The 27,261-nt window shown below is 42.9% G+C and overlaps 1 protein-coding gene across 2 annotated transcripts in view; it reads right to left on the bottom strand.

Moving 5' to 3' along the window:
• Positions 1-27,261, bottom strand: part of LOC105485029 (protein kinase C beta) — a 381,756-nt gene that overhangs the window by 35,461 nt on the left and 319,034 nt on the right. For both annotated transcript variants that reach the window (XM_011747190.3, XM_011747191.3), the window contains exons 11-15: positions 13,443-13,534; positions 11,199-11,261; positions 4,864-5,002; positions 845-925; positions 470-577 (exon numbers count right to left, since the gene is read on the bottom strand). In XM_011747190.3, coding sequence (XP_011745492.1) covers positions 470-577; positions 845-925; positions 4,864-5,002; positions 11,199-11,261; positions 13,443-13,534 — 483 coding nt within the window. The remainder of the gene's footprint in view (positions 1-469; positions 578-844; positions 926-4,863; positions 5,003-11,198; positions 11,262-13,442; positions 13,535-27,261) is intronic.

The following is a 27,261-nucleotide window of genomic DNA, read 5'->3' as shown; positions in this document are numbered from 1 at the left end:
TATCTAGAGAATTCCTTAACCTCAACACTGCCTGGTATTTTTTAGAACAAAAGTTGCACGCTCTTGGTATTAACTAAACACATACAGCAGAGCAGGGCAAGATAGCCTGAGTTGTGCCGAAGACCTCTTGTGCCCTTTCCCACGACTTCCAGCTCTTTGACAAAATCTCTGTGCTTTCTACCTCATTCACTCAATGAGCATTCCCCTGTGCTGGTTCAGAGACTGCAGCCCAGCCAGCAGCAAGACGCAGCTGCAGGCAGCTCTCTGTGGCACTTCTGTGCAAATCAGAAAAAAAGCGCTCTCTCCTCTGGGAGGTAGCAGCTCCATGCCAGGGTTCTCATATTGCCAAACAGAGTGAAGGGTGGAGTTCAGGCTCTGTTCCCCCCCCCCGTGGGGTGTCCTTGGGCAAGGTACATCCCACATGCCTGTATGGGGTGGTCCTGGCCACAGCTTTAAGAGATGTACTTACCCCTTTGCAGATGGCCACAGCTTCCTTGGACATAGACTTGGGATAGGCTACGTTGTGTTCCATGATGGACTGGAAGAGTTCATCTTCATCCTCTCCTTCAAAGGGTGCCTGTATGACAGGGGAGGGTGGGAGGAGAAGAATCCCTGCTTGAACCCTCCCCAGAGCCCCCCTCAACTGGCAGACTCTCCTCCCTGGGGCCTACAGTGAAGCCACACACCCAGCTTTCAAATGACCACAGACTTGTATGACCCCAAGGCCGGGAAAGTCATAGAGGTTTCCATTTATGAGCTGTTACCAAACATGCATTCTCCTAAGGAAACCATGTGGATGGGGGTAGGGAGGACTTCTCTTATCGACCACTTAAAATTCAATTACCTGCCCAGCCAACATTTCATACAGCAGGACTCCAAATGCCCACCAATCCACGGACTTCCCATAGGGCTGATAAGCAATTATCTAGAAAACAGAAGGCATCCTATCAGGGAGGTTTGCAGTTCATGTATCTTCTGGAGACAGATTCCACTCTTCTTTTACAAGAAGGCTAGTGCCCACCTGAGCTATTTCTTTACATTAGCTACTCAGGGAATGACAGACATTCTTTGCAGAGGCACCTGCAGCTGGGCAAACACCTGTGGCTGTCACATTGCCTTTTCGAAGCACTAAGTACGGTGTATTATTATTATCATTATTTTCAAAACAGTGAGCATGGAATTTTTAAAAGAAAAACTATCTTTACTCTTCATTGTAAAAGTTATAACATTTACACAATAATGTAAATATACTTAACACTACTAAACTGTACACTTAGAAATGGTTAAGATAGTAAATTTTATGTTACATGTTTTTAAAACATAATTACAAATAAAAACGTTTAAGAGGTAATAATATTTGTTACTATTTTACTATTTCTTTATAAAAGATAGCTAAACTGAGATGATAACATGAAAATCACCCATAATCCTTTATTAAGAGAAAAATTATGACTAATATTTGGTCTACTTCATTCCATACTCTTTTCTCTGAATACATATTAAACTCTGTGTGTATGTGTGTGCTTTACATAAACACTTTGGTATGTGGACCATTTTTTTTCTTTTTTCTTTTCTTTTTTTTTTTTTTTGATAGTGTCTCTTTTTGTCACCTAGGCTGGAGTGCAGTGGCAAGATCATAGCTCATAGCTCACAGCCTTGGCCTCCTGGGCTCAAGTAATCCCTGCACCTCAGCCTCCTGTGTAGTTGGGACTATAGGTGCTCACCACCATGCTAATTATTTAATTTTTTGCAGGGACGGGGTCTCTCTATATTGCCCAGACTGAACTCAAACTCAAGCAATCCTCCCACTTTGGCCTCCCAAAGCACTGGGATTATGGGCAATAGATCTTTAATAAAGCCAGTTATTCACTTAAATTTTCCTTGCTAATTTAATATTTGTATATGAACACAATCAGTTTTTATCTCTGCATAACATTCTGTTGAATGGATACACCCAAATCTATCTTATAAATTTCCAATTGATTAGGTCTCTTCCTATGCTGTAACATATATTCTTGCAATTAGACATTTGGACATCTGTCCAAGTATTTCCTTAAGATAAACTCCTAGAGGTAGAATTGGTGGATCATGTGGTATATGCGGTTGTGAAGTTTTTAATTCATATTCCCAAACTGCCAGAACATGGAAAAGTCTAGAAGAACCATGTGACGGTCCATCTTTCAGCATGTAGGGATGTAAAACTAACCATGTCAGAGGTTAAGAGGTAATATAGCAAAGGCTAAAGGCTGAGGCCTGAGGGTTAGGCAGTCTGACTTTGAATCCTGACTGCTGTCTACTGGTAGGTTGTCTGATCACAGGAGAAGTTACTTAACTTCTATAATATCTATATCATGGGGTTATGTGAGATAGTAGGTGGCTTTCACATATTATGCCCTCAAAATGTTAACTAATCCTAGAATGTTTTATAATTCAGTTACTGCTTGTTTAACTCAAAAAGGGTATTTGAGCAAACTTGGCTATAAAGTGAATGGCCGTTTCTTGATCTCTATCTCCCACTTTGATTTCTATTCCAAAATCAGAAACGCAGAGATGTTGATTACAGGATATGAAATTTCAGTTAAGTAGGAGGAATAAATTCAAGAGATCTATCGTACAACACAGTAACTATAGTTAATAACTATCTATTGTATTCTTTAAAATTGCTAAGAGGGATTTTTAAGTGTTCTTACCACAAAAAAAAAAAGTATGTGAGATAATAAATATGTTAATTAACTCAACTTAGCCATTCCACAATGTATACGTATTTCAGAACATGTTGCACATGATAAATGTATACAATTTTACTTGTCAATTATGAATGAATGAAATGCGTTCTGAGAAGTAACCCGCAAGACAAGGAAGGGAAAGCATTCCAGGAGAACACTTCTCATTGAAAGTGTTTTCACACTTTTAAAGTACTTCAAGTCTTGTTTGATCCTCATGACAACCCAACAAGCCAATCTTTTTACAAAGGAAACTAGAGCCTGGGATGTGAGACCAGTTGCCAGAGGTGATGTGGTTAGTTCATGACAAAGCCTGACCTGCAGCTTATCCCTCCCATCTGCAGGCTGGAGGGGAGGCAACTTCATCAGCAACACAGTTCAGGGTTTCTTGTGCTTGTCTGGATCACCACCAGTGAGGAACTTCTGAGAACCCCAAATCCTGGGCCTTACCCTGCAGAGATTCTAATGGGATGGCATTTGAGCAGCCCACATTGTTTTCTGTTTGTTTGTCTGTGGGTTTTTTTGTTTTGTTTTTTTTCCTTTTGAGACAGGGTCTCGCTCTGTTTCCCAGGCTGAGGTGCAGTGGCATGATCACTGCTTACTGCAGCCTCCACCTGCCAAGCTCAAGCGATCCTCCCGCCTTAGCCTCCTGAGTAGTCAGGACAGCAGGTGTAAGCTAGTGCACTGGGCGAATTTTTATTTTATTTTTTTTTGTAGAGATTAGGGTCTCACTATGTTGTCCAGTCTGGTCTCAAACTCCTACCCTCAAGCGATCTTCTTGCCTCAGCCTCCCAAAGCGCTGAGATTACAGGGGTGAGCCACCATGCCCCAGCTGCATCCTACATCATAAAAGCTCTCTCATGACTCTAAACTGCAGTTAGAGTTGAGAACCAGAGATTATGGAACCCACGGCCTATCAGGAAGTTGTGTTATAGATTGTGTCATATCTAATTAATTAACAAAATGATAATAGACCAAAGTATATCACATTGGGAAAACTTCATTGGGTCTGAATAAAGCCTTATTATTTTTGAATTACTTTATTACTCAAGTAATATACAAATATATTTACCTTGTAAAAAAAAATGTCAGCAGTATACAGAAGTAGCTAAATTTCTCTTTACAATTCCCTTATCTTCAGAGGTAACCAGTGTTATAAAATCAGTCTGAAATCTTCCAGATTTTTGTATGCTTTTACTAGTTGAAAACAGAGCAGTGTTCCGTGTATTTCTGTTTTATCCATAAATAGTATCACATTGTTGTCATTCCTCTTTCTTTTTTTTTTTTTTTTTTGAGACAGGGTCTTACTGTGTCATCCAGGCTGCAGTGCAGTGGCATAATCACGGCTCACTGCAGCCTGGACCTCCTGGGGCTCAGGTGATTCTCTTACCTCAGTCTCCCACATAGCTGGGACTACAGGCACGTGCCACCACACCTGGCTAATATTTGTATTTTTTTGTAGAGACGAGGTCTCGCCACGTTGCCCAGGTTGTTCTGGAGCTCCTGGGCTCAAGTGATCCATTTGCCTCTGCCTCCCAAAGTGCTGGGATTACAGGCACGAGCTGCCGTGCCCGGCCTTGTATTTGTCATTCTGTATCTTGATTTTTTTTTTTTTTCTCTAACAATGTGTCTTGAAGATCTTTTCATATCTACATACATATCTAACTCACTCTTCTGAATTGGTGCCTGGTAGTATTTCATGCTATAAATAAATCATGGGCTATTGTCCATTTTCCTACTGAGGAACATATACAGGACACAGATCCCATGTCATATGCCAGCCCAGGGGATCTGCTCTTTCTCTCTCGACAAACATTCCGATGTCACAATTAGGCGGTATCACATGGCTGTGGGCCACAGCAGTCTGATGAAGAATTTTACTGATGTGTGTTGGATGGTTCTTTTGAGTTTTATTTAAATTTTCTCCCAAACCTTGATGTATTTTGGGCTTGGGCTTCTGGATGTGTGCTAAATTAATTTGCATGTGTGATCTCAAAGGGAGGATTTAGAGTATAGAATAAGATTCTGCCCGAGGTTCCCTTGCAAGGTACCACCCTCGACCCTTCCCAGCTCTCACACGGCCATCTGGGGAGCAGAGGGTACATCACTGCAATGTGAACGTGTGCCCCGCAGCTCTCACCTCAGGGGCGATGTAGTCTGGAGTGCCACAGAATGTCTTGGTTGTCACCCCATCCCAGATGTTCTCCTTACACATGCCAAAATCAGCAATCTTGATGTGCCCCTCAGAATCGAGCATCACGTTGTCAAGTTTTAGGTCACTATGGCAGACACAAGAATTTAGAGATTTAATTAATTGCTATGCATTTCAAGCCAAGCAACAGCCACTCATTATGCATAAAACACTGTGTTAGGTGTTGTGTGGGCACAAAGGTCAGTAGCAACCAGCCTTTGACCTCCAACAGCTTACAATCTGGCAGGGAAATAAAAAGAGGTCCACAAACCTCCGTGCTTTTCTTTTTCTACAGAGCCAACTGTGCCAAGTGTCTCACAAGGACACAAAGAGACAGCACTTCTGAAAAGAGGGAGATCCACAGAAAGTTAAGCAAAAGGCAGAGCATCCATGACACTTCCTGGATCCAGGAAAATTCCAAGAATTTTCCTTTGCAACTTAAAGACCCCTTATATTTTGTAAGAAGATACATTTTCCACAAAATTATTATTTTTTAAAATATCTCTGAAGATGACAAAGAAAAAAAAGCTGATTGAAGGAAGTGTTCCCTGATCTCTTGGACTACCTCCTAGGACATGACCCAGGAGTTTCCATTGATTCTTTGAATAAAAAGATATTTGGCCGGGCATGTTGGCTCACATCTGCAATTCCAGCACTTTGGGAGGTCAAGGCAGTTGGATCACAAGGTCAGGAGTTCAAGACCAGCCTGGCCAATATGGTGAAACCTCGTCTCTACTAAAAATAAAAAATTAGCTGGACTTGGTGGCGGGCGCCTGTAGTCCCAGCTACCCGGGAGGCTGAGGCAGGAGAATAGCTTGAACCCGAGAGGCGGAGGTTGCAGTGAGCCGAGATAGTGCCACTGCACTCCAGCCTGGGTGACAGAGCGAGATTCCGTCTCAAAAACAAACAAACAAACAAATTGTTGAACAATTACTATGTGACAGGCACCATGCCTGGATGTAGTATGTAGCTGTAAACAAGATAAGCCTCCTGTTCTTCAGATAAAATTTCAGTGCTGGGCAAAAGATAACAATTACTCTATAAGCATGATTATTATAGATTCTGATAAGTGGTATGATGAAAATAAAGAGGACATAAGATAGTGATTAGAGGAAGTCACTTTAAGCAGGGTGTCAGTCAGAAAGGACCTCTCTAAGGTGGTGACATTTGAGCTCTAACCTAAAGGATATGTGCTGTATTCTCTTTTATTTTCATCTGTGTTGATGAGAAGAGCTTGATATTTTGGGGAACACTTGTAGTCTTTAGCACACAAGATGGATCCAATATCAACACACTTTCCTCCTCCCTAAACACCTACTCCAATGTCAATGCTTTATATTTCAGCACCAGTGAGCAAGGCTGAGTGATGGATCAGATGGTTCCAGTCCTAATAGAGGATGGGGAACTCCGACTTCCTGAGAGGTAGGGGGATCTATTGCTTAATTCAGATGTTTCCCTTTGGTCATCTTCATTGGGCAGTGGGCATCTGTGGTTCTGCCTATTCTAATATTTTGTGATGACAGCATTCTAATATTCCCTAGAAGAAACACCCTCATTCAATTCTTCCATGGGTGTAACATGGCTTCCATGTAACATGGCTCCAGGAATGGTCACATGGGCCTGTCCTGGCCAATGGAAATATTCCATTCTTCTGGTCACAGTGATTGATTCAGGAATGGGCATGTGATCCAATGTGAGCCAATCAAAGCTGTTAAGTATTAGTGCCGGCACTTTGGCTGGCACAATCAAGAAAGGGATAAGTGCATTTTACATTGGGGTTGTTCAGGTGGTATTATGGAAGTCTAGAAACTCCAGGGGTCACCAGATGAAGAGAAGCAATCTAATATAGAGAAAGTAGAGCCTAGAGGGAGGATGATAAAGTGTGCCCTCATAACGTGCACTTGAGCCTCTGCATGTATCCAGGCCTAAAGTCAGATCTGTGCCTGGATTTTTAAGTTATGTCAGCCAATAAATGCCTCTTTTAACCTCAGTTACTTTGAATTGAGTTACTGTCTTCATTTCCGACTAAAAGAATACAATCTGAAAACTATATCCTGGCATCTCCTATCTGTGTCTGTGGGTTCTCCTTATTCAAAGGGAGGGGGAGGTCCACTTGCACTCGCCCACTGATGTTTGCCAATCCCAACACGCCATGCCTTTGGTGCTGTCCATGGTGCTGCTCGTATCCAGCCTTCATGCTCATCTACAAGCCACCGTGATTTGAGTGAAAGTTTGGAACTCAGAAAACCCAGGCTTTGCAGCAATTTGCTTTTCCTAAACTTACTAGGTAGGTCTATATGTGATATTTGTGATTTCTCTAATAGTGACAAATGACATCCCTTCAGCGGGACCACATGCCCAGAAGCAGGCAGCTGGGTAGACTAGGGAAGTGATAAAATCTTCATCTATTATAGAAAAGAAGTTTCAGGTGCCAAGAGCCAGGCAGTCCTGAGGCTGGAGGACACCTCTGTCATCTTTACCATCACATAGCAGTGTTTTGATATCACACCCTAATCTTTTGTTCTATGTAATAAATCTTCATTTCTGCTTCAAAAGATGGATGGAGAAATTATTTTCATTTTTCAGAAAACCATCAAGGGCAAAACCAACACACATTCCAGATATAGTGATTGGTAAATCAGAAACCAAGTTTGATAGGAAGAATCTTTTTCCCTCCTCGCCCCCCAACACAACATCTCCATTTCCTTAAAGATGGTAAGTCTAACAAAATCCTTCATCCTCTTTACTTAAGAACTGTTCAATTAAGGAGAGATTTAGATGAAGGAGGTAGTGATTTGTAACATCTTAAAAGACTACCACTATGAAGGCAATCTCTATGAAATGACAAAACCATACATCTTTTGTCAAGTAATTTATTTTTTACCATTCCTATTAGACTATCAATTTCAAGAAGTCTATTTCCAAGAAGTGTTCTGGAGGGTGAGCAACAAAAACCAACTGTGATGACTTTTACCTGAAAAGGAATTCATCAAAGAATATTGGGGAGCTCACGGAATCTTTGAGGAGATTGAAGAACCAGATTAAGAGTCTATAAAGCCCAAAACGATGCCTAACTGCAACTCAGAGCTTGTCCAATGACACCACCACCCAAGTTGCCATGGGACACAAACATCACCCCTTATTCCACGAAGCCCTAAGCTGGACTCTGCCTATTGCTGTTAAGACCCTCTTCTCTTGCCTCTGGAAAGTAACTGCTGATAATTACTATGGCCTCTCTTGATACTGTGCTTTCTGCTTTCTTGGCCACTAGTTTCTGATTCAAGGTCTTGAGTAAGTATGACCAAGTGTCAGTGCTTGTGTTATGTGCCTGCCCTGGCTACAGGGGGGCTGTGAAATGAGTATCTGTCATTTTCATTATCTATAGTAGGAGATTGAGTCTGTTCTTACACATACGCAAAAGAGGGGTTCAGATGAAGACTGGCCTAAAAGATTGATAAATATCCCTTTAAAGACCATATTAATAGTGGAAGATTAAAGGGAGAGTATGTAGTTAGTTTAGGAAAAGGGGCTTTGGAATAGGTATCATATTAGCACCTGAAATGCTAGTCTTTGAATTTTACCACCTGGATCTGGATTCATGGATCCCAGATCCCAACGCGGCTTCCTGATTGATTAGAAACTAGCCCTGAATCACAACTCAATTGACTAGAACTCTAATTATTTCCTTTCATGTTTCCTACACTGGGACTGGATTTTCTTCCAACAAACTTGTAGTTCCATGTTTAATCTTCTCAAGAATCCAGTTGGTTCTATTTTAGTAGAGGCACATCCCACATAGGAGTTAGGTCCTAATGTCAGCACCCAAGTTGAAAATCATGTAGAGTGAAAAATCGCCCATGATCCCTGTCTCTGTGGTTAAGCACTAGCTGAAGTCATTGGCTTGAATTTAGGGATCACATCATCACATCATATGGAAGATCATATGCACCTTTTTTTTTTTTGAGATGGAGTTTCATTCTTGTTGCCCAGGCTGGAGTGCAACAGGGCGATCTTGGCTCACCACAACCTCTGTCTCCTGGGTTCAAGCGATTCTCCTGCCTCAGCCTCCCAAGTAGCTGGAATTACAGGCATGTGCAACCACACCCAGCTAATGTTCGTATTTTTTTAGTAGAGATGGGGTTTCACCATGTTGGCCAGGCTGGTCACCAACTCCTGACCTCAGGCAATCTGCCCGCCTCAGCCTCTCTACATGCTGGGTTTACAGGCATGAGTCACTGCCCCCAGCCTCATGTGTATCTTTCAACACCAGAATTATATTCAGCACAAAATGATATTGTCACTATGACAGTCAAAAGAGAAACTAAGGGAATTAGATGATTTCCACGTGCCATTTCATGCACACAGAGCTAATGTGTTCACTGAGGGCAAACGTGGGCATGGACAGAATGAGCATACTATTTAAAATTTAAATTCTTTTTTTAGAGACAGGGTCTTGCTCTGTTGCCCAGGCTGGAGTGCAGTGGCACAATCATAGCTCACTGCAGTTTCGAACTCCTGGGCTCAAGTGATCCTCCTGCCTCAGCTTCTAAATTCGTCTTCTCTCTATTTTCACACTTTCACTAGGATCACCCACATGCCAAGTAAAACCACTCCTCTTCTTGACCTTCTTCCCTCCATCATTAGGAGAAAATAGGAATGGCAGGGACTTTGTGCACTCAGAATAAGATTATCCTTCCCCCTATAGATTTCATATCAGCACTCCAAGGTGTGACTAAAAGCTCCAGGACTCTGAAAGCTTCTGACAAGGCCCCCACTTCCCATCCCTCCGTCCTGCCAGGACCCCATAGCCTTGCCTCCACTATCTGCCTTGTACTTACCAGGGCTAATCTTATCATGCCTTTTTTTTTTTTTTTTTTTTTTTTGAGACAGGGTCTCGCTCTGTCACCCAGGCTGGAATGCAGTAGTATGATCATAGCTCACTGCATCCTTGAACTCCTGGGCTCAATTGATCGTCCCACCTCAGCCTCCTGAGTAGCTAGGTCTATAGGTATGCACCACCACACCTGGCTAATTGTATTTTATTTTTAGAGATGGGGGCCTCGCTATGTTGCCTAGGCTGGTCTGAAGCTCCTAGCTTGAAGCATTCCTCCTGCCTCGGCATCCCAAAGCGTTGGGATTACAGGTGGTAGCTACTGTGCCCAGCCCCCTCATGCCTTTTAATCCCATATCCCGCAGTTAAAGCAAAAGGCCCAGGACTCCCAAGTCACCCCTAACTCTCCAGGCTCTCATCACTACGCTCTCTACAGAATGAGAGGGAACCCTCCAACACGCAGGGTACACCAGCACCCTCCCCTGCTTGATTTATCTCCATAGTACTTATCACTACTTGGCAGACTATGTTTTTATGATTCACTTATCTGTCTCCCACCACGAAAAGATAAACTCCACAGGGGCAAGGGGTTTCATCTGTTTTATTCACTTCTGTATGCCCACCACCCACAAGAGTGCCTAGAGTATAGTAGGATTTGATAAATATGTGTCAAACGCATGAATGGAATAGACTTTTGTGGTTCTTCATAATCTTTGAAATAGACCCCCCCCACCCATGCCAAGCGCTGTTTGGAAGCCTCATGCCTTGCAGCCTCTCTTGCATAACAAACCAGCCCAAGCCTGCACTGGCTATGCCATTTGCATCGACGTAGTACAAGGAGAATTGTACGCCCTGGACTCGCTGACAAATAGCAGCCTCGGGTGCAATCGTCCGCCTTGCATGAAATATAAAACGATATGACTCATGCAGCTATGATCATCCATTTGCTCCTCCAAATACCAGCAGATGCCAAGTCCTGAACTTAATCCTGTCTTTCAGAGCAGCCACTCAGAGATCCATTTCCAAGTTGTAGTTACATAGCAGAAAAAAATAAATAAATAAATAAATAAATAATGTTTCATAATAATGTGATCCATCACATTCTGCCAGCCAAAATTCTTTGTCTGCTCCTCAAATGTAGGGTCCACAAGCAAGAGAAAGAAGTACTGGGGTCCTCTCTGTGAGTCTCCTCTTAGAGCAAATGGTCTCCTGTTTGAGGCTCTGAACCATCATTGGTGACACAGTCCATCGAGATTTTCTACCACCATATAGAGCTGTCCAAACTTTGCCAGGGCAGTGGGCGATGCTGCCTGGCAGAACACATGCCCAAGTTAGTTCTGGAGGATTCCTCCCCCACCACGGATTCTAATTTTAAAAGCAGCTGAAGAAAGAGGCAGGGCAGGGAGGAGCTGAGGGAGATGAAGAGATGGAAAGTACAGCAATATTCACTTACCGGTAAATGATGCCCTTACTCTGTAAGAAGAACAGACCGATGGCAATTTCTGCAGCGTAAAATCTGAAATTTAAAAAAAAAAAAAAAGGCAATGGAGAAACTCAAGGACACCATATGCTTGGCAATGCTCAGAATTCAATACAATATTGAACTAGGTGCAGGGCATTAAAGAACCCATGGATGGTCAGCTAAATAGCTCATAAAATGCTGAGAGTACGGATGGATTCACAGGGTGGTTTAGAAGGTGATGGGGTTGCCTTAAGGACAAATTGGGGGTAGGCAGAAGTTCAGCAATTGTATAGTGGAGAGGGGGCCATGGGATATGATGAGCTGGATGGAGAATTACGGTTTCACTAGCTGGGTAACATAGTGAGGCCTTGTCTCTACTAAAAATAAAAGAAAAAAAATAACTGGGAGTGGTGGCACATGCCTGTGATCCCAGCTACTTGGAAGGCTGAGGCAAGAGCATTGCTTGAGCCCAGGAGATCAAGGCTGCAGTGAGCTATAATCAGGGTCACCGCACTCCAGTCTGAGCAACAGAGTGAGACCCTGTCCCCCAACCCCCACAAAAAGAGAGAGAATTATACTTTCAGACTGTATAGCAAGTTAAATTATCTTGACAATAGCAGCTAACATCTGTTGAAGGTTTACCATCTGCCTAGCACCGTTTTAGGCATTACCTGATTTAATCCCAATAATAATGCTGTAAGGTAGGTCCTACTATTATCTTCCCATTCCTCAAATGAGGAAACTGAGGGTTAGAGAGATTAACTTGGGCAAGTTATATAGCGAATGAATGGCACAGCTGGAATCAGAAACAACATCTGTCTAAAGTGTAACCTCTTATTGAAGGTCAACCCATAAAGAAAGAGGTTTCGAGAGAACTAGGAAGCCCAGTTATGCCACAAAGGTTGGGCAGGGCTTTGGGGAACTATGCAAAGTGTCTTGACATGTCTTGTGTGACAATGGAATTAAAGCCTGTGGTCAATTAGATGTTAGAAGTAAAAGCAAAGCTAATCCTATTAGAGTCGTGCCAGGAGATATGAATGGCTAGATTTGGAAGCACAAGAATAATGCAAATCCTATCAGAACACAGTGCTCACAACCTGGCCAGGTGGGAGGAGAGGGGGCAAGCTGAACTGGGCGGGAGCCACCAAGCCTCCGGTATGACAGGGTGGGGTTCTAGATGAGCTCTGGGGGCTCTATGGAGAGGCAGTAAGATCTTAGCAAACTCCCCAGGAGAGGTTATCATTGCTGATTCCTACAACTTGCAATGTTCCTAAGCAGGGGAGTGACATGATGAGATTTGTGTTCTGAAAAGAAGAGACTGTAGCTGCCTTTTAAACTGAAGGGGATGGAGTTGACTCAGCAGAGGAAACACATTTCCAACAACCAAGAATCAGTCTCCCCATCCCAGGAACCACAGACCATTGCCACTGAGCACCTTGATCCTTCACCCCCGTGGAGTGAAGGCATCTAAGAGGGAGAGTGGTGTAAGATAAAGAACATGGGCAAAGAAACACTGGGGTCAGAATTCAGGAACTGCTTCTTACTAGCTCCATGAATATGAGCAAGCTTTCAAAACCTTGCATCTCCATTTCCTTGTTTGTAAAGCAGAGGTGGCAGCATCTCCCTCCCAGAGTTATTCTCAGGGTTGAGACGATGTTTGTTAAGCACTTAGGGCCTGGCTCATAGTAAGTTCTCAATAAATATTAGCAAATGGACACATAACATCTACAGTGATAATCCCCAGGGAAGATACAGGGCCTTTCTAAGCAGTCAGGGACATGAATTAGAAATAAATAGCTGTGGTTTTAGAGCTTTGAGTTTTGTTTTATTTTTCAGAAGAGACTACAGTGTGCGCCACCATCCCCAGCTAAGTTTTTTATTTTTTATAGAGATGAGATCTCGTCATGGTGCCCAGGCTGGCCTTTAACTCCTGAGCTCAAGTGATCCTCCAATCTCAGCCTCCCAAAACAGAGATTACAGGTAGGAGCCATGGTGTCTGGCTGAGCTTCAGGTTATTAGCTGGTGTCAGGAAAAAAAAAAAGAAGCATCTCATATTAAGCAGAACAACTTTCTTCCCTGGCTAAATATTTTTTCAAAAAGATGCCCGAGGTGTTTAAAAATCCCTCTTTGGCAAAAAAACAAAAACAAAAAAACAAACAAAAAAAACACACCCAAAGGAACCACTAACCTACCCATTTATCCCAAAGAGAAAGCACAGCACTAGTTCTCACTTACACGGCATGGGGCTCCTTGAACCGGCCAACTTGCTGGATGTGATACATGAGGTCGCCCCCGTTGACGTACTCCATCACAAAGTACAGGCGGTCCTGGAAGAGGACAGCAAACAGCAACATTAACATCCTGTAGCTTCTGGGGCTCCAAATGGACAGTGAGGGAAGAGCTGGAATTTATGATGAAAACTTCCAGGACTCTGACAGATCCCTGTTTGCTGGGCTTGCTGTTTCCCCAAGGGTAACGTTTGTGTTACTGGAACTATGCAAGCGAGCATAGGTGATACACAGATAATTTTTTTCATGAATAATTACAACGTTGGCTAGGCATGGTGGCTCATGCCTACGTATTACACCTGTAATCTCAGCACTTTGGGAGACTGAGGTGGGCAGATCACCCGAGGTCAGGAGTTCAAGACCAGCCTGGCCAACATGGCAAAATTCCATCTCTACTGAAAAACAACAAAAGCAAAAAAAACAAAAATTAGTGAGTCATGGTGACAGGCGCCTGTAATCCCAGCTACTCAGGAGGCTGACGCAGGAGACTCGCTTGAACCTGGGAGGGGGATGTTGCAGTGAGCCAAGATCATGCCACTGCACTCCGGCCTGGGTGAGAGTGAGACTCCATCTCAAAAATAATAATAATAATAATTACAAGTTTATATTTTTTTGCTGGAAAATATAATTAGCATATTAATATTGTGACTTAACTGATATTATTGTTTAGGATAAAGCTGATTTTAACAAAAAGTGGAAAATATTAAGTAAATAATGTTACAGATGATAGGTAGCTGTACTAGCCAGCCTTTATGATGCCCCCCCACTGCCCCAGTGATTTTTCAAACTCTTGGTATTTATGTACTTGTGTAGTACCTTCCCATAATGAATAGGACTGACCTGTGTAACCCACTGGATATTGCAAAAATGACAATGTATGACGTCCAGGAGTAGCACATAAAAGACCTACAGCTTCCACCCTGCTCTCTCAGATCACTGCTTTTTGGGAAGCCTGCCGCCATGCCATGAGGATGCTCAAGCAGTACTTCAGAAAGGTACATTTGGCAAAGAACCGAGGCCTCCTGCCAACAGCCAGCACCAACTCCAGTCCTGTGAGAGAATCACCTTGGAAACAGATCCTTCACCCGAGACAAGCCTTCAGATGAATAGAATTCCAGCTGACAATCTGACTCAATCCTTTGAGACCCAGAGCCAGATCAACTAGGTGAAGCATTCCCAAATTCCTGCCCCACAGAAACTGAGATAATGAATGCTTATTGTTGTTTTAAGCCACTGAATTTTGAGGTACTCACCAATAGATAACACAGTAGCTATCAAAAACAAAAAGATGAATTATCAAGGTTTGAAAAACAGTAACCTAGGAAGGCATGTCCAGAAGTAAAAGAAATGGGGCCAGAAAAAAGTCTGTGTCCTAATCAGGGAAGTTTTTCAGCATGTCTTTCAAGGGATATTGTGAACTTCTTCAGGTCAGGGGCTATGCCCTTCTTGGCTGTGTAAGCCCTGTTCCTGATAGCACAACTAGCACATAGTAGGTGCCCAGAGAGTGAAAGGGCACAAGCTTTGGTACCAAAGACACTTCATTTGGAAATCCAGCTCTGTCTCTTAATAGCTGGATGTATCTGGAGAAGTTATTCAACACCTGGGTTTCCTCATCTGTCAAGAGGAGATAAGAGCAGAACCTCAGTGATGCTGCTGGGATTAAATAAGACAGATGTGTGTTTTGGCCCTTGGGCAACACCAATATGTGACTTGCGTCTCTCCTTCCTTTGCTAAATGAATGAATCACTTTGTCTCTTCTTAGAGGCTTCTGCTTGGGTGAAATCTCTCCTTTACGCTACATTCCTTTGGCTTGCAATGGCAGAGTCTGCGCTAACGAATTTGGGAACTGAAGTCCCTCTTATGTTCTCAGCCTAAAAAAGTCACTTCCTCTAACCCACCCAATCTAAATTAGGTCTGCCGTTCTACTCTTTCATGAAACCCCGTGGGCTTTTTTCTTTTCTTTTCTTTTTTAAATCTCTGACCACATCATAATTTGTTAATTATATTTTGAACTTGATGGTTATTTATTTCATCTATCTAGTCAAGTAAAAAAAAATGTATAGAGTCCTACTAGGTACCGGGTTATAGATGAGTGCCGAACATAGAGCAGTGAACAAAACCAACAAACATTCCTGGCCTTTATCTTTCATTCTAGCAGGTAGACACAGATAAAGACAATAAATGCTAAACATAATAAATAAATTATATAGAATGTTAAAAGATAGCCGGGCACAGTGGCTCGCGCCTGTAATCCTAGCACTTTGGGAGACTGAGGCGGGCAGATCACCTGAGGTCAGGGGCTCAAGACCAGCCTGGCTAACATAGTGAAACCCTGTCTCTACTAAAATATAAATACAAAAATTAGCTGGGCATGATGGTGCGTGCCTTTAGTCCCAGCTACTAGAGAGGCTGATGCAGCAGAGTTGCTTGAACCTGGGAGGTGGAGGTTGCAGTGAGCCAAGATCACACCACTGCACTCCAGCCTGGGCAAGAGAGTGAGACTCTGTCTCAAAATTAAATAAATAAATAAAAATAAAAATAGAAGATTAAAAGATTAAAAAGTGCCATGGGGGAAAAGCAGAGCAAAGTATGGAGGATTGGGAGTACCAGCTTGATGAGACGGGAGAAAGGAGTTCCAATTTCAATAAAGTATTCAGGATAATCTTATTTAGAAGGCAATCCTTCGGCAAAGACTTGAAGGAGATGACAAAAGCAGCTATGCAGGTTATCTAGAGTGAGAGTTTACCAGGCGGAGAAACAGGCTGTGCAAAAGCCCTGAGGCTAGAGCACACCTCATGTGCTTGGAGAAGAAAGAAGAAGGGGGACAGGGTAGGAGATGAGCCCAGAGCGGTGCTGAGGGACTCATCATGTAAGGTCACGTAGGCTAATACAAAGGTTCAGGGTCTCACTCTGAAAGAAATGGACTAATGTCAAATGTGACTGAACGTTCCACAAATCCGGAACCGTGTAAAAATTGTTTACCACTATGTACCAATAGCCCAGCACCATGCCTGGCCAAAGCGAGCCATCAGTACACATTAATTAAGTGAAAAATGGGTGAGCCTTGAGGCAGCAGGAGTTACTGGGTCTCCAAAGCACCATTCATACAGTCAGAAGAGTGGAATGAAAGCATGGGCTCCACGTTTTCTGACTACTGGGGAGGCTTGGGAAGACCATTTTATATCCCTGAGCCTTGATATCTTCACTTATAAAATGAGGATAACATATTCGATAATCTCTAACAGACTGACTGAGGGGCTGGAATGAAACATACACAGGGCTGCAAGCTAAATGTGATGAAAATGAGATGTCCTGGCAGCACTGCCTGAGTACTGAAGCCAGACCAGTGTTTTCCAAACTCAAGTTGTATCTCACTTTAACTGATCATTAAATCAATTTGGTGGGTCATGATCAACTTAAAAAAAAAAAAAAAGAACAGAAAAAAGAGGTCAGGCATGGTGGCTCGCTCCTGCAATCCCAGAACTTTGGTGGGGCCGAGACAGGAGGATCACTTGAGGCTAGGAGTTTGAGAACAGCCTGGGGAACATAGCAAGACTCTGCCTCTACCCCCCCCCAAAAAAAAAAAAATTAGCCGGGTATGGTGGTGAGCACCTGTAGTCCCAGCTATTCATGAGGCTGAGGCAAGAGGATCGCTTGAGCCCAGGAGTTCAAGGCTATAGTGAGCCATGAGCCATGGTGGTGCCACTGCACTCCAGCCCGGGCAACAGAGTGAAACTCTGTCTCAAAAAAAAAAAAAAAAAAGAAAGAAAAAAGAAGAAAGAAAAATTATCAGTGCATGCTGCACAGAACACCACTAAGTACTTTTTGTGGAATATATGTTTTGGTTATATTTATACGTTGCTATGGCTGAGTCACAATGTAAAAGGTGACTTGCTGTCAAAAGTTGCAAAGCCATTGTGAGGGGCTATAAAACTAGAAGAAGAGGTGGTGGGGAAAGTGAAGCAAAGATTTCACCTTTTAAGTCAATACAGTATTTGAAATCTTGTTGCACTACTTACTAACTGCAACACTGAGCAGTTCTTTAACCTAATATTGGGCTTTCTCTTCTGTAGACGGGACATTTTTGACTTGCCCACAGAGCGTTAAACAAGGACACATGTGTAGAGTGTCTAACATGATGCTGGCCATATAACAAACATTTAATTCACCTTTAAATAAATCTTCCTTACAGCACATAGAACTTTATCTTATACGTAACAGTCATATGTGCATTTATCAAATGTGGGAGGGCCTAATAACTACAACAACAACAATAATGAAATTAAGCTCTCTTGGGTACTTACCACGTGATGAGCTGAATGCTTTACATATTTTGTCTCACTTGTCCCTCTACAAAACTCAATGTGACAAGTATAATCATTCTCTCCCTTCTAAAGAGGAGAAAGTTGAAGCTCAGAAAGGGTAAGTAACTTGCCAGTGGTCTCTCAGCTGATAAGTTGCTGCAAAGCCAGGATCTGAACCTTAGGCATTTGGTTCCAGACTCTGCACTCTCAACCCCTCATGATGCTGCCTCCAGTGGGTACATCTTGTGTGAAAGGTTCTGAGCTAGACATTGTACGGATGTGTGGATGTGTCCTCCCCTCAAAGAGCTTCCAGTCCAGGAGAGGAGAGAAGGCACATGGAGATCTAGTGGTACATCAAGACAGAAGCTGGCAGGTTACAGGAGAGCACAAGTTAACCAATTTTGTTTGTTTGTTTGTTTGTTTGTTTGAGACAGGGTCTCACTCTGTCACCCAGTCTGGAGTACAATGGCATGATCTCTGCTTGCTGCAGCCTCAACCTCCTAGGCTCAAGTGATCCTCCTGCCTCAGCCTCCCCAGTAGCTGGGACTACAGGTGCACACAACCACACCTGGCTAATTTTTATAGTTTTTGTAGAGACAGGGTTTTGCCGTATTGCCCACACTGACTAATTTTTAGAAAATGAATGGTTTTTATTTCTCAGACCAATACTACTTCACCCTCTCAACATGTCTAATGAGAAAAGGAGGTGAAATGATCACTTATGTTCTCAGGGTCCAAGGCATAGGAGATTTGCCAAAAGGTCACATATAAGTTGATGGCAAAATGCAGACAGTAAGCCAGAACAGCCGACACCCAGCCCCTGGTTCTTTGGTTTTTTCTTCTTCTTCTTTTTTTTTTTTTAATAGAAAACAAGCCTAAAAATAGCATCTGTCTTTGCTGCACGTTGAAGAGAACCAAAACACTTGCTTTTAAAAATTATTTTTAAAGCTAGCAGATGGCATCGGCTGCAGAGAGACAAGTAAGTGAGAGAGAGATTTCACTCGCTTGCTTTCTGCTCGGAAGAACTCGGCTTGCCCCCCAAACTCATTAGTCGGAATCCCCGCATTGGGGGATCGCTCCACCGTGGGTAAGGCCGTGGTTTGTGTTATGTTCCTACCGCTAACCATATGCAGGGAAACCCTAAGATCTATCATCTTTGAACTGTACTGAGCAAGTGGCTTCGACACACCAGCGCCTAAGCTATTAAATGTTATGGTTGGCATCTCACTGTCCTTTTATTTCTGAACAAACACTTAATGATGCCCACTCTATGCCAGGAGCAACTCTATTGCCAGAGATGTTTCTGTGGATAATCCACGGTGCCAGATGTTAAGGATTCCCAGGCGAGGTACAGGGGCCAGATAAATTTCCAAATGGCCGTGTTTCCCAAAATGGGTAGGAGATCATTTTAAGTAGTCCACGGATGTATGATGGTTTCACCTTTATGGGTTTGTATTTGTTTTAATGTACATTGTGCAAAATACAACTAAGCACTTTAGGCTCCTGATTTGATGGCTCTTATTGCTGGAGAGGGAGAGTAAAATTCATGGAGTCATAGAAGAGAAAAAGGGGGAAAGGTCGGGTAAGACCAGATTATGACACACTGCCTAAGACCATCCACCCGAATGTGACTCATCTCCCAAAGGGCTTTAAGATCTTCACCAAATTTCTCCCCCTCCTCTACTAAAATTGACTTATTTTAAAAAAAATTTTCATTAACTCAGTTTAAAAAGCTTAAACACAATTATTTAAAGAATTTTAAACTTCGTACCAAAGTCATAAATGGAAATTCATCCTCTCTGTAGAAAAGAAGTGCATATCTGGGCTGGGTGTGGTGGCTCCCACCTGTAAGCACTTTGGGAGGTCCAGGTGGGTGGATCACTTAAGGCCAAGAGCTTGAGACCAGCCTGGCCAACATAGTGAAACCCTGTCTCTACTGAAAATACAAAAATTAGCCGGGTATGGTGACACACACCTCTAATCTCAGCTATTTGGAAGGCTGAGGCACAAGAATGGCTTGATCTGAGGATGTGGAGGTTGCTGTGAGCCCAGATCATGCCACTGCACTCCAGCCTGGGCAAGAGTGAGACTCTGTCTCAAAAAAAAAAAAAAAAAAAAAAAAAAAAAAAGGAAAAAAAGAAAGAAAGAAAAGAAAAGAAAATCTTTACCAAGTTTGTCTGCCTTTTCTACTAAAATTGACTTATTTTAAAAGTATTTTTATTAACTCACTTAAAAAAAACTTAAACACAATTATTTAAAAAATTTTAAATTTCATACCAAAGCCATAAATGGAAATTCAACCTCTCTGCAGAAAAGAAGTGCATATCTGGAGTCCATCATCTTTATGCAATATCCAGTCTGGCTCTGGTACATCAATCCTTTAAATGACTTATTTTAAAAATAAATGCAATGTGTTCATGTACCACCAGGTTCATCTCCCACTCCACAGTAAGCAACATCAAAATCTGGAAAACATTGTCAGAGGCACTCCAGAGCCAATCTGGAGCAGAGAAGTGAGTTTTAGAACTTTCATCGAGCGCTTATTTTTGCAAGTCATGCCTTTAGGCAGGCATTAAAAGGATGAAAATGATGAATAAGGTTCAGGCTTGCCCTCAGGGAATTCAGAATCTTGGTTAAAACAAATAGACAACTAATTCAAACGCTAATCTAAAATAGAATGTGGCCGGGCACAGGGGCTCATGCCTGTAATTCCAGCAGCTTGAGAGGCTGAGGTGGGAGGACCACTTTTGAGCCCAGAAGTTCCAGACCAGCCTGGGCAACACAGCAAGACCCTGGCTCTACAAAAAATAAAAAAATTAGCCAGGCACGGTGGCGCACACCTGTAGTCCCAGCTACTCAGGAGGCTCAGGTGAGAGGACGGCTTGTGCCTGGGAGGTCAAGGCTGCAGTGAGCAGTGATTGCACCACTGCACTCCAGCCTGGGTGATAGAGTGAGACCATGTTTCAAATAAACGTAAATAAATAAATAGAATGTGATAAAAGAAAGTGCATGAGAGGCATAAAGAGTGAACTATGGGGGTTTCAGCTAACTAAATGGACCTCACGTACTGCCTCCAATTCTTACATATTATTCCCCTCCACAGCACCCTTAAATTTGCTTTTGTTCCCCATTCCCCCTATGAAATTATTGCAAAATCTTCCTTATCACCACACTTAGTGTTTTTTGATTAGGGCTTATTTGTTGGACTCTAATATATGAAAATCAAAAGAGGTATTTCTTGCATATCGACTTGAAGCCCAGATTGGCTCTCTCCTACTTACTCAATTTTCTAAGAAGAACTTGTCACAGCTCAGAATTTCAACTCTCATCTCTCTGGGCTGATGAGTCTTGACTTATATTTCTATCCTCTCCCTCTCTCCTGAGCTCCAGTCAGCTCCAGCTGGCTACAGGACGTTTCTACGTGGGTGTTCCACCGTCAACTCCAATTAAAAGCTCGGAAAGGCAAACTCACCATCTTTCTCTTCAAACTGGCTAGTATTCTTGACTTTAAAGGGCTTCTTCAAAATTGTCATTGTTGCTGTGATTCTTCATTACACGATTACCGCTGCCCTCTAAGCTTCAAGTGCCTTCAGGTAATTTAAAATTCCCCTTCTCCTTAACCTCTCATAATCAGTAAATAAATAAAACCAAATGTCTGTCTGTCACTACATTATGCAAAATGGTTGGCTAGAATTTCCCCAATTTGGAACATGAGTATGAGGATAGTCTGATTTAAAATGATGACTAGGTGGGAGGTGCAGAATTCACCTGGAGGTCTCCAGAGGAAGCAAGGGAATTCAAAGAGACAATCTTCCCCTAAGACAGCTGAAAATGGAGTGTAACATGATGCCTGTGTGACTGCCAGGGGGACACTTGCCACTTTTAATCAGATACCATGAACAGAGAAAACCGACCACGTGTGCAGCTCTATGTACCATGCTCCAAGGGGAGTTGCTGCAAGACTTTGTCTATTTAGTGATCTTTAATGATTTTCCAAGCTGGTCTGTGGATTCATCCTGTCTGTAAGCTGATCCCTTTACTGCTCAGAACCATCTGTTTCTCTCCAGAGAGGCTGTGTAGTGTTGTGGTTAAGAGCCCTGGTTCTGGTATCAGCTAGTCCTGGGTTCTAGTTGCAGTTATACTGGATACTTGCTCTGAGACCTTGGGTCAGTTACTTAGAGTCTCTGCCTTCCCAAAAGGGGGTAATGACAGCTTGTCCTTCATAGGGGTGTTGCCAAGATACATCAGATGACGTATGCCAAATCCATGCAAACTCAAAACGCCTTACCCAAGTAAGTGTGCATTCAATGACATGTGTTCACACACAACTTTTCTTTCCTCTGTATTTTATAGACTTGCAATCACTGTCAGAATTGTGATCACAATTGATGCTCTTCTAGCTTTTTTTTTTTTTCCAGCTTTCTAAGCCTTGTCCCTCCACATAGAGGCCAAAGTTTTCAAAGGCTAGAACTACCTCTATTCTTCCTTGGAATTCCACAGATCTTTGATTATTGAAGGAATATGCAAAGGCCACCATTGAGAAAACAGAGCACAAGGCTGTGCCTATTCCTACCTGCCCCAGCTCTATTTGCCTGGGTTGCATTTCTGATTCATTTCCTGCACTCAAGATCCTTGGATGGCTTTAGTTGGCTAAAGCCCTAACACCTGCCAAGCTCTCACCAGTTTCCTCTCCTGGGAGGCAATGATGCCATGTTTGTACCACTAAGCTATAATTATGTCCTGCTTCAATCCAGTTAGTCTCCTTGGACTCAAGATGGTGCCTCTCACGTGCCATGAACACCAATTATTCCCTCCCTGTAGATACGACCCCTTTCAAAAGGTTCCTAGTGAGTTAGTAGTAGCCATTGCCAGCTGATTGGGCCAGGAATAAACACCTGCCCCAAGCTGAACCAACCAGATTCTCTTTCCCATGACTATGATTTGAAATGCAGGGAATTTGCCAGATAGGCAAACTGCAAGGAGCTAACAAAGTCATGTTTACCAGGAGCAGGGAGAAACAAAGAAAGCAAGGACAAAGAAATCTAGAAATTTATTCTAGACTGCTTTAGGATTATAGATTCTAGCTCCTCATGAGGCCCAGGTACACCTTTGTCTTTGTTTTTTCTTTCCAATAAAATCCTCTTTTTTTGGTTACCTGCATAGATTGCACAGCGGTCAAGTCGGGGCTTTTACGGCACCCATCACCTGAATAAGGTACATTGCACCCATTAACTAATTTCTCATCAACAGTCCTCTCCAGGCTGGGCATGGTGGCTCATGCCTATAATCCCAACACTTTGGGAGGCTGAGGTACGGGGACTACTTGAGCCTAGGAGTTTGAGACCAGCCTGGGCAACACAGGTCTTAACCCCATCTCTACAAAAAAATGTTTAAAAATTAGCCTGGCGTGGTGGTGCATGCCTGTGGTCCCAGCTACTCGGGAGGTCGAGGCAGGGGGATCACTTGAGCCCAGGAGGTCCAGGCTGCAGTAAGCCATGATTATACCACTGCACTCCAGCCTGGGTAACAAAGGGAGATCCTGTCTCAAAAAAACAAAAAGAAAACGCACAAAAAAAACCACAAAGTCTTCTCTGTTTTCTGGAGCTATTGGAGATAGTTTGGTGGGGGGCAGGGGAAGGGGTGTTCTGTGTCTTACAACTTGATCATTGCTGAGTGAGACAATGGCCAGAGCCACCTGCAGCAATGCCCTTAAGTCCAACGATATCCTTGGGTACTGCTGCCAGCCCAGAGCCAAGCCCAAGTTACCAGGACCCCTGGGACATTCTTGGGGCTCATTCTTGGGCCATCGAGGGTCCACTCTACAAGTGGAAATGATCCTCACCCCCTCCCTATCCTCTCTTGCATTCTGAATTGACGTTCCTCCCAGCATGCCTTGCAACTGAGTTATTGCTGGGCCATGGCAGCAAATTTGGGGAGGAAGTAACTTCTGTCCTTCAATGACTCATAAAATCTAATTCTATTTAAAAAAAAAAGAGGTGCATATGTTCAATTGAAAAGAAAACAGTTAAAATAGATGTTTTGCTAAAGAAACTTAACTGCCTGTGCCCACTGGCAGTTGGGAAATTGCATGAATGTGCTGGGCTGACAATTGTCCCTGAGAAAAACTGCAAAAGGACTGGAAGAAACATAATTCTTTTGTGCCTATGCAGCAAGGTGCACCTCCAGCCCAGCTCTAATAATGCCGGCAACCTCCATTTCATGTTTATTATATTTATTCACCATCTCTTTTAATCCTCTCTGATTATGGCCACTTTAAAGATGATGAAACCCATATTCAGAGCTGTTAAGTGACTTCTTAGAGGTCATCTAGCAAGTAATCACAGATCCAGATTCACCTGACTGTGGAGTACAGACTTATTATCTCTTTGTGCTTCTAGGACAATTTGCCTAAACCATCTAATGAGCAAATCTCTGAAAACGAAACCCCCTTCCGGGAGCTTTTGCATCTATTTGGGTATTAACTTTGCCATCTTGTGGTACGTTAAAAAAAACTTAAACGGCTATATTATAACTACTTCTGAAATGACGTAAGTTCAAAAAGAAGGCACTTAACCCACAGACCCCTCCCTAAATCAAATCAATATTTTGATTTGTTTATGCCCCCTTCTGATTCTTTTCCATGTGAATATTCAATTTTAACACACTTAAAATAATATCTTAAATAGGATTTAATACCCTACATTTTCTGTTAACACCGTGCCATGCATATGTTTGAAATATATTTTTATTCCAATATAAGAATATTTCTGATGTAACTTTGCTTTTTTAAATAAGTTTTTAAAAATCGAATTTGCATCATTTTAAAATTGATTTTTTAAAAATGGTTTTGTACATGGCTGGTTGTCTCCTTCACTTTTATCCAGTATTTTGACCGCTTTCGAGATTTTTTAAAAGTCTATTAAGAATCTTTTATCTTCAAAATTCTAAGTCTCTAGCAAGAAAAACATCAAATTTACAGCATGTTATATTGGATTTGTCTCTTTTTAAAAAGGTAGCTGATTCAAAAAGAATTCTGGGTCACAAAATACAAAATGACAACCCACCGGGGCGACACCGGCCTCCTCGCTGTTCCTCAAACACGCGGAGCATGCTCACGCCGCTGGCATTCACACGCACTCTTCCTGCTGCCTGGAACACTCTGCCCCCAGATAGCCACATGCCCCGCTCCCTTGCTTGCCCCGGTCTCTGCTCAAATGTCATCCTTATCAGAGAGACCTTCCTTGATGATCCTGTCAAAAATAGCATCTTTCTGCCCCAATCCATCCATCTCCATCCTCTTTACTTTGTGTCATTGTTACAGTTTATTATCAGTCTCCCCCAAGAGAATGTAAATTCCAAAGGAACAGGGACTTTATCTGTTTCGTACCTCATCATGCTTTGGGGCCTGATACAATTATTTCGATGAATAAGTCTTTGTTGAAATAATCAGTAAGCATTAGTACTCTCTGTATACAGGCAGTAATGCCCTTTTACGGATACCGCCTGTTCCAGCTCCACTGCCTCCTCTGAAGCCCTGCTCTGCAGATTCAGGCCATGCAATGCTAGAAAATGAGTGGGAGCCAGATGACCATTTTCGAGGACATCCCCAGAAAGAGGTGTCATCTTCCTGCTCACTTTAGCCATAATAACGACGGTTTGCCTCATGTATATGCAGTGCTCCCTAAATTTTAATAATCATTACCATGGATAAAATCTTACCTAACCCTTGCAATATCCCTGTAAAGCGGGGTGACTCTTTTATAGCAGGAAAAAAAAAAACACCCAAAAGCCTATTAGAAAACCTGAGCTCAAGCCCTGGACTTGCCACTTACCAACTGTGGAACTTGGGCCATTTCATCTTTCTGGGGGTCAGTTTCCATTGAGTAGAAATGTGGACCATAGTACTTACAGTGTTTTTGTGAAGATTAGATGTGATCGTAAAAGTAAAAATATTTTCTATTTTATTTATCAGTCTGTAGCTCAGGCTGGAGTGCAGTGACGCAATCATGGCTCACTGCAGCCTTGACCTCCCAGGCTCAGTTGATCCTCCCACCTCAGCCTCCTGGGTAGCTGGGACTACAGGTACGTGCACCACTCCCAGCTAATTTTTTGTAGAGACGGGATTTTGCCATGTTGCCCAGGATGGTCTTGACCTCCTGGGTTCAAGCAATCCACTTGCCTACACCTCCCGAAGTGCTGGGGTTACAGGCATGAGCCACTGTGCCTGGCTGAAAAGTGAAAATACTCTATAAACCAAAATCAAGAATGTGAAGTTAAGGCACAGGTAGGTTAGCAAAGGCTTCCAGGTTTGGGGTTCTAGAGTCTTGAAGAGCAAATCTTAGCTCCACTACTTAGCAGCTGTGTGACGGTGCATGAGTTACTTAACTTCTCTGAATGTCAGCATTCTTGTCTGTAAATTAAAGTTAGAAATAGTACCTTTCCAATAGAGGTGTCAGGAGGATAAAATGCGATAACACAGCTAAAGTGCTGAGTACAGTGCTCAACCTGTTACTGTTAGCTGCTGCTTTTTGTTCTTGTTTGTATCATCATTGTCAAGGCCATTTTGGTGGTAACTCAACATGATGTACTAACAAAAGCTTGGGATCTGAGCTCAATGAGCCAATGACCCAGTGCTGTGTTGAGGAAGAACTACCATGCAGCCCTGATCCTCAATCCTTTCACCTGCAAAATGGGACAGTAGATAATCACTTTCATTGCAAGATTTCTGTGAGGCTGGAATGAAGCAACCTTGTTGGAGGCCCATGCATGGTGGAGGCCCATGCATGGTAGAGGCTCAGATAGAACGTCAAGTTTCATGCAGAGACAGAGAAGCTAAGAGGTGGAGGTACTGTGGCTTCACTAAACAGGTGAAAGGTGACTATGGCTAGATTAGAGCACAGGCTCCTGGTGGAGCCTGGAGACAGGCCTGCAGGGGGGATTCCAACCCAGGGTGTCGGGTGGAGTGGTCTTTGGGTGATCCACACTCAAAAGACCTCAGGATGGGCGTGGTGGCTCATACTTGTAATCCCAGCACTTTGGGAGGCCAAGGTAGGAGGATTGCTTGAGCATAGGAGTTTGAGACCAGCCTAGGTAACATAGCAAGACCCTGTTTCTACAAAATATTTTTAAATATTAACTGGGCATGGTGGTGCATGCTTGCAGTCCTAGCTACTAGAGAGGCTGAGGCAGGAGGATCTATTCAGCCCAGGAGTCCAAGGCTGCAGTGAGCTATGATTGTTCCACTGCACTCAAACCTGGGCCACAGAGCAAGACCCTGTCTCTAAAAATACATATACTTATTCATATACATATAATACACATACATATACATATATATATAACTTTTTTAAAAAAAATCTCAGAGCATAGCAGTTAAATGCAAAACTCTTTAAAGCCAGACTGCCTGGGTTCAAATCCTGGTCCTGAAATGCACTAGCTGTGTGGCCTCAGTCCCCTGGTCCA

Source organism: Macaca nemestrina, chromosome 18 (genome assembly GCF_043159975.1).
Source record: "Macaca nemestrina isolate mMacNem1 chromosome 18, mMacNem.hap1, whole genome shotgun sequence".
Classification (NCBI taxonomy): Eukaryota; Metazoa; Chordata; class Mammalia; order Primates; family Cercopithecidae; genus Macaca; species Macaca nemestrina.
The sequence above is the reverse complement of the archived record's forward strand: the minus strand, read 5'-3'. Positions and strand labels throughout refer to the sequence as shown.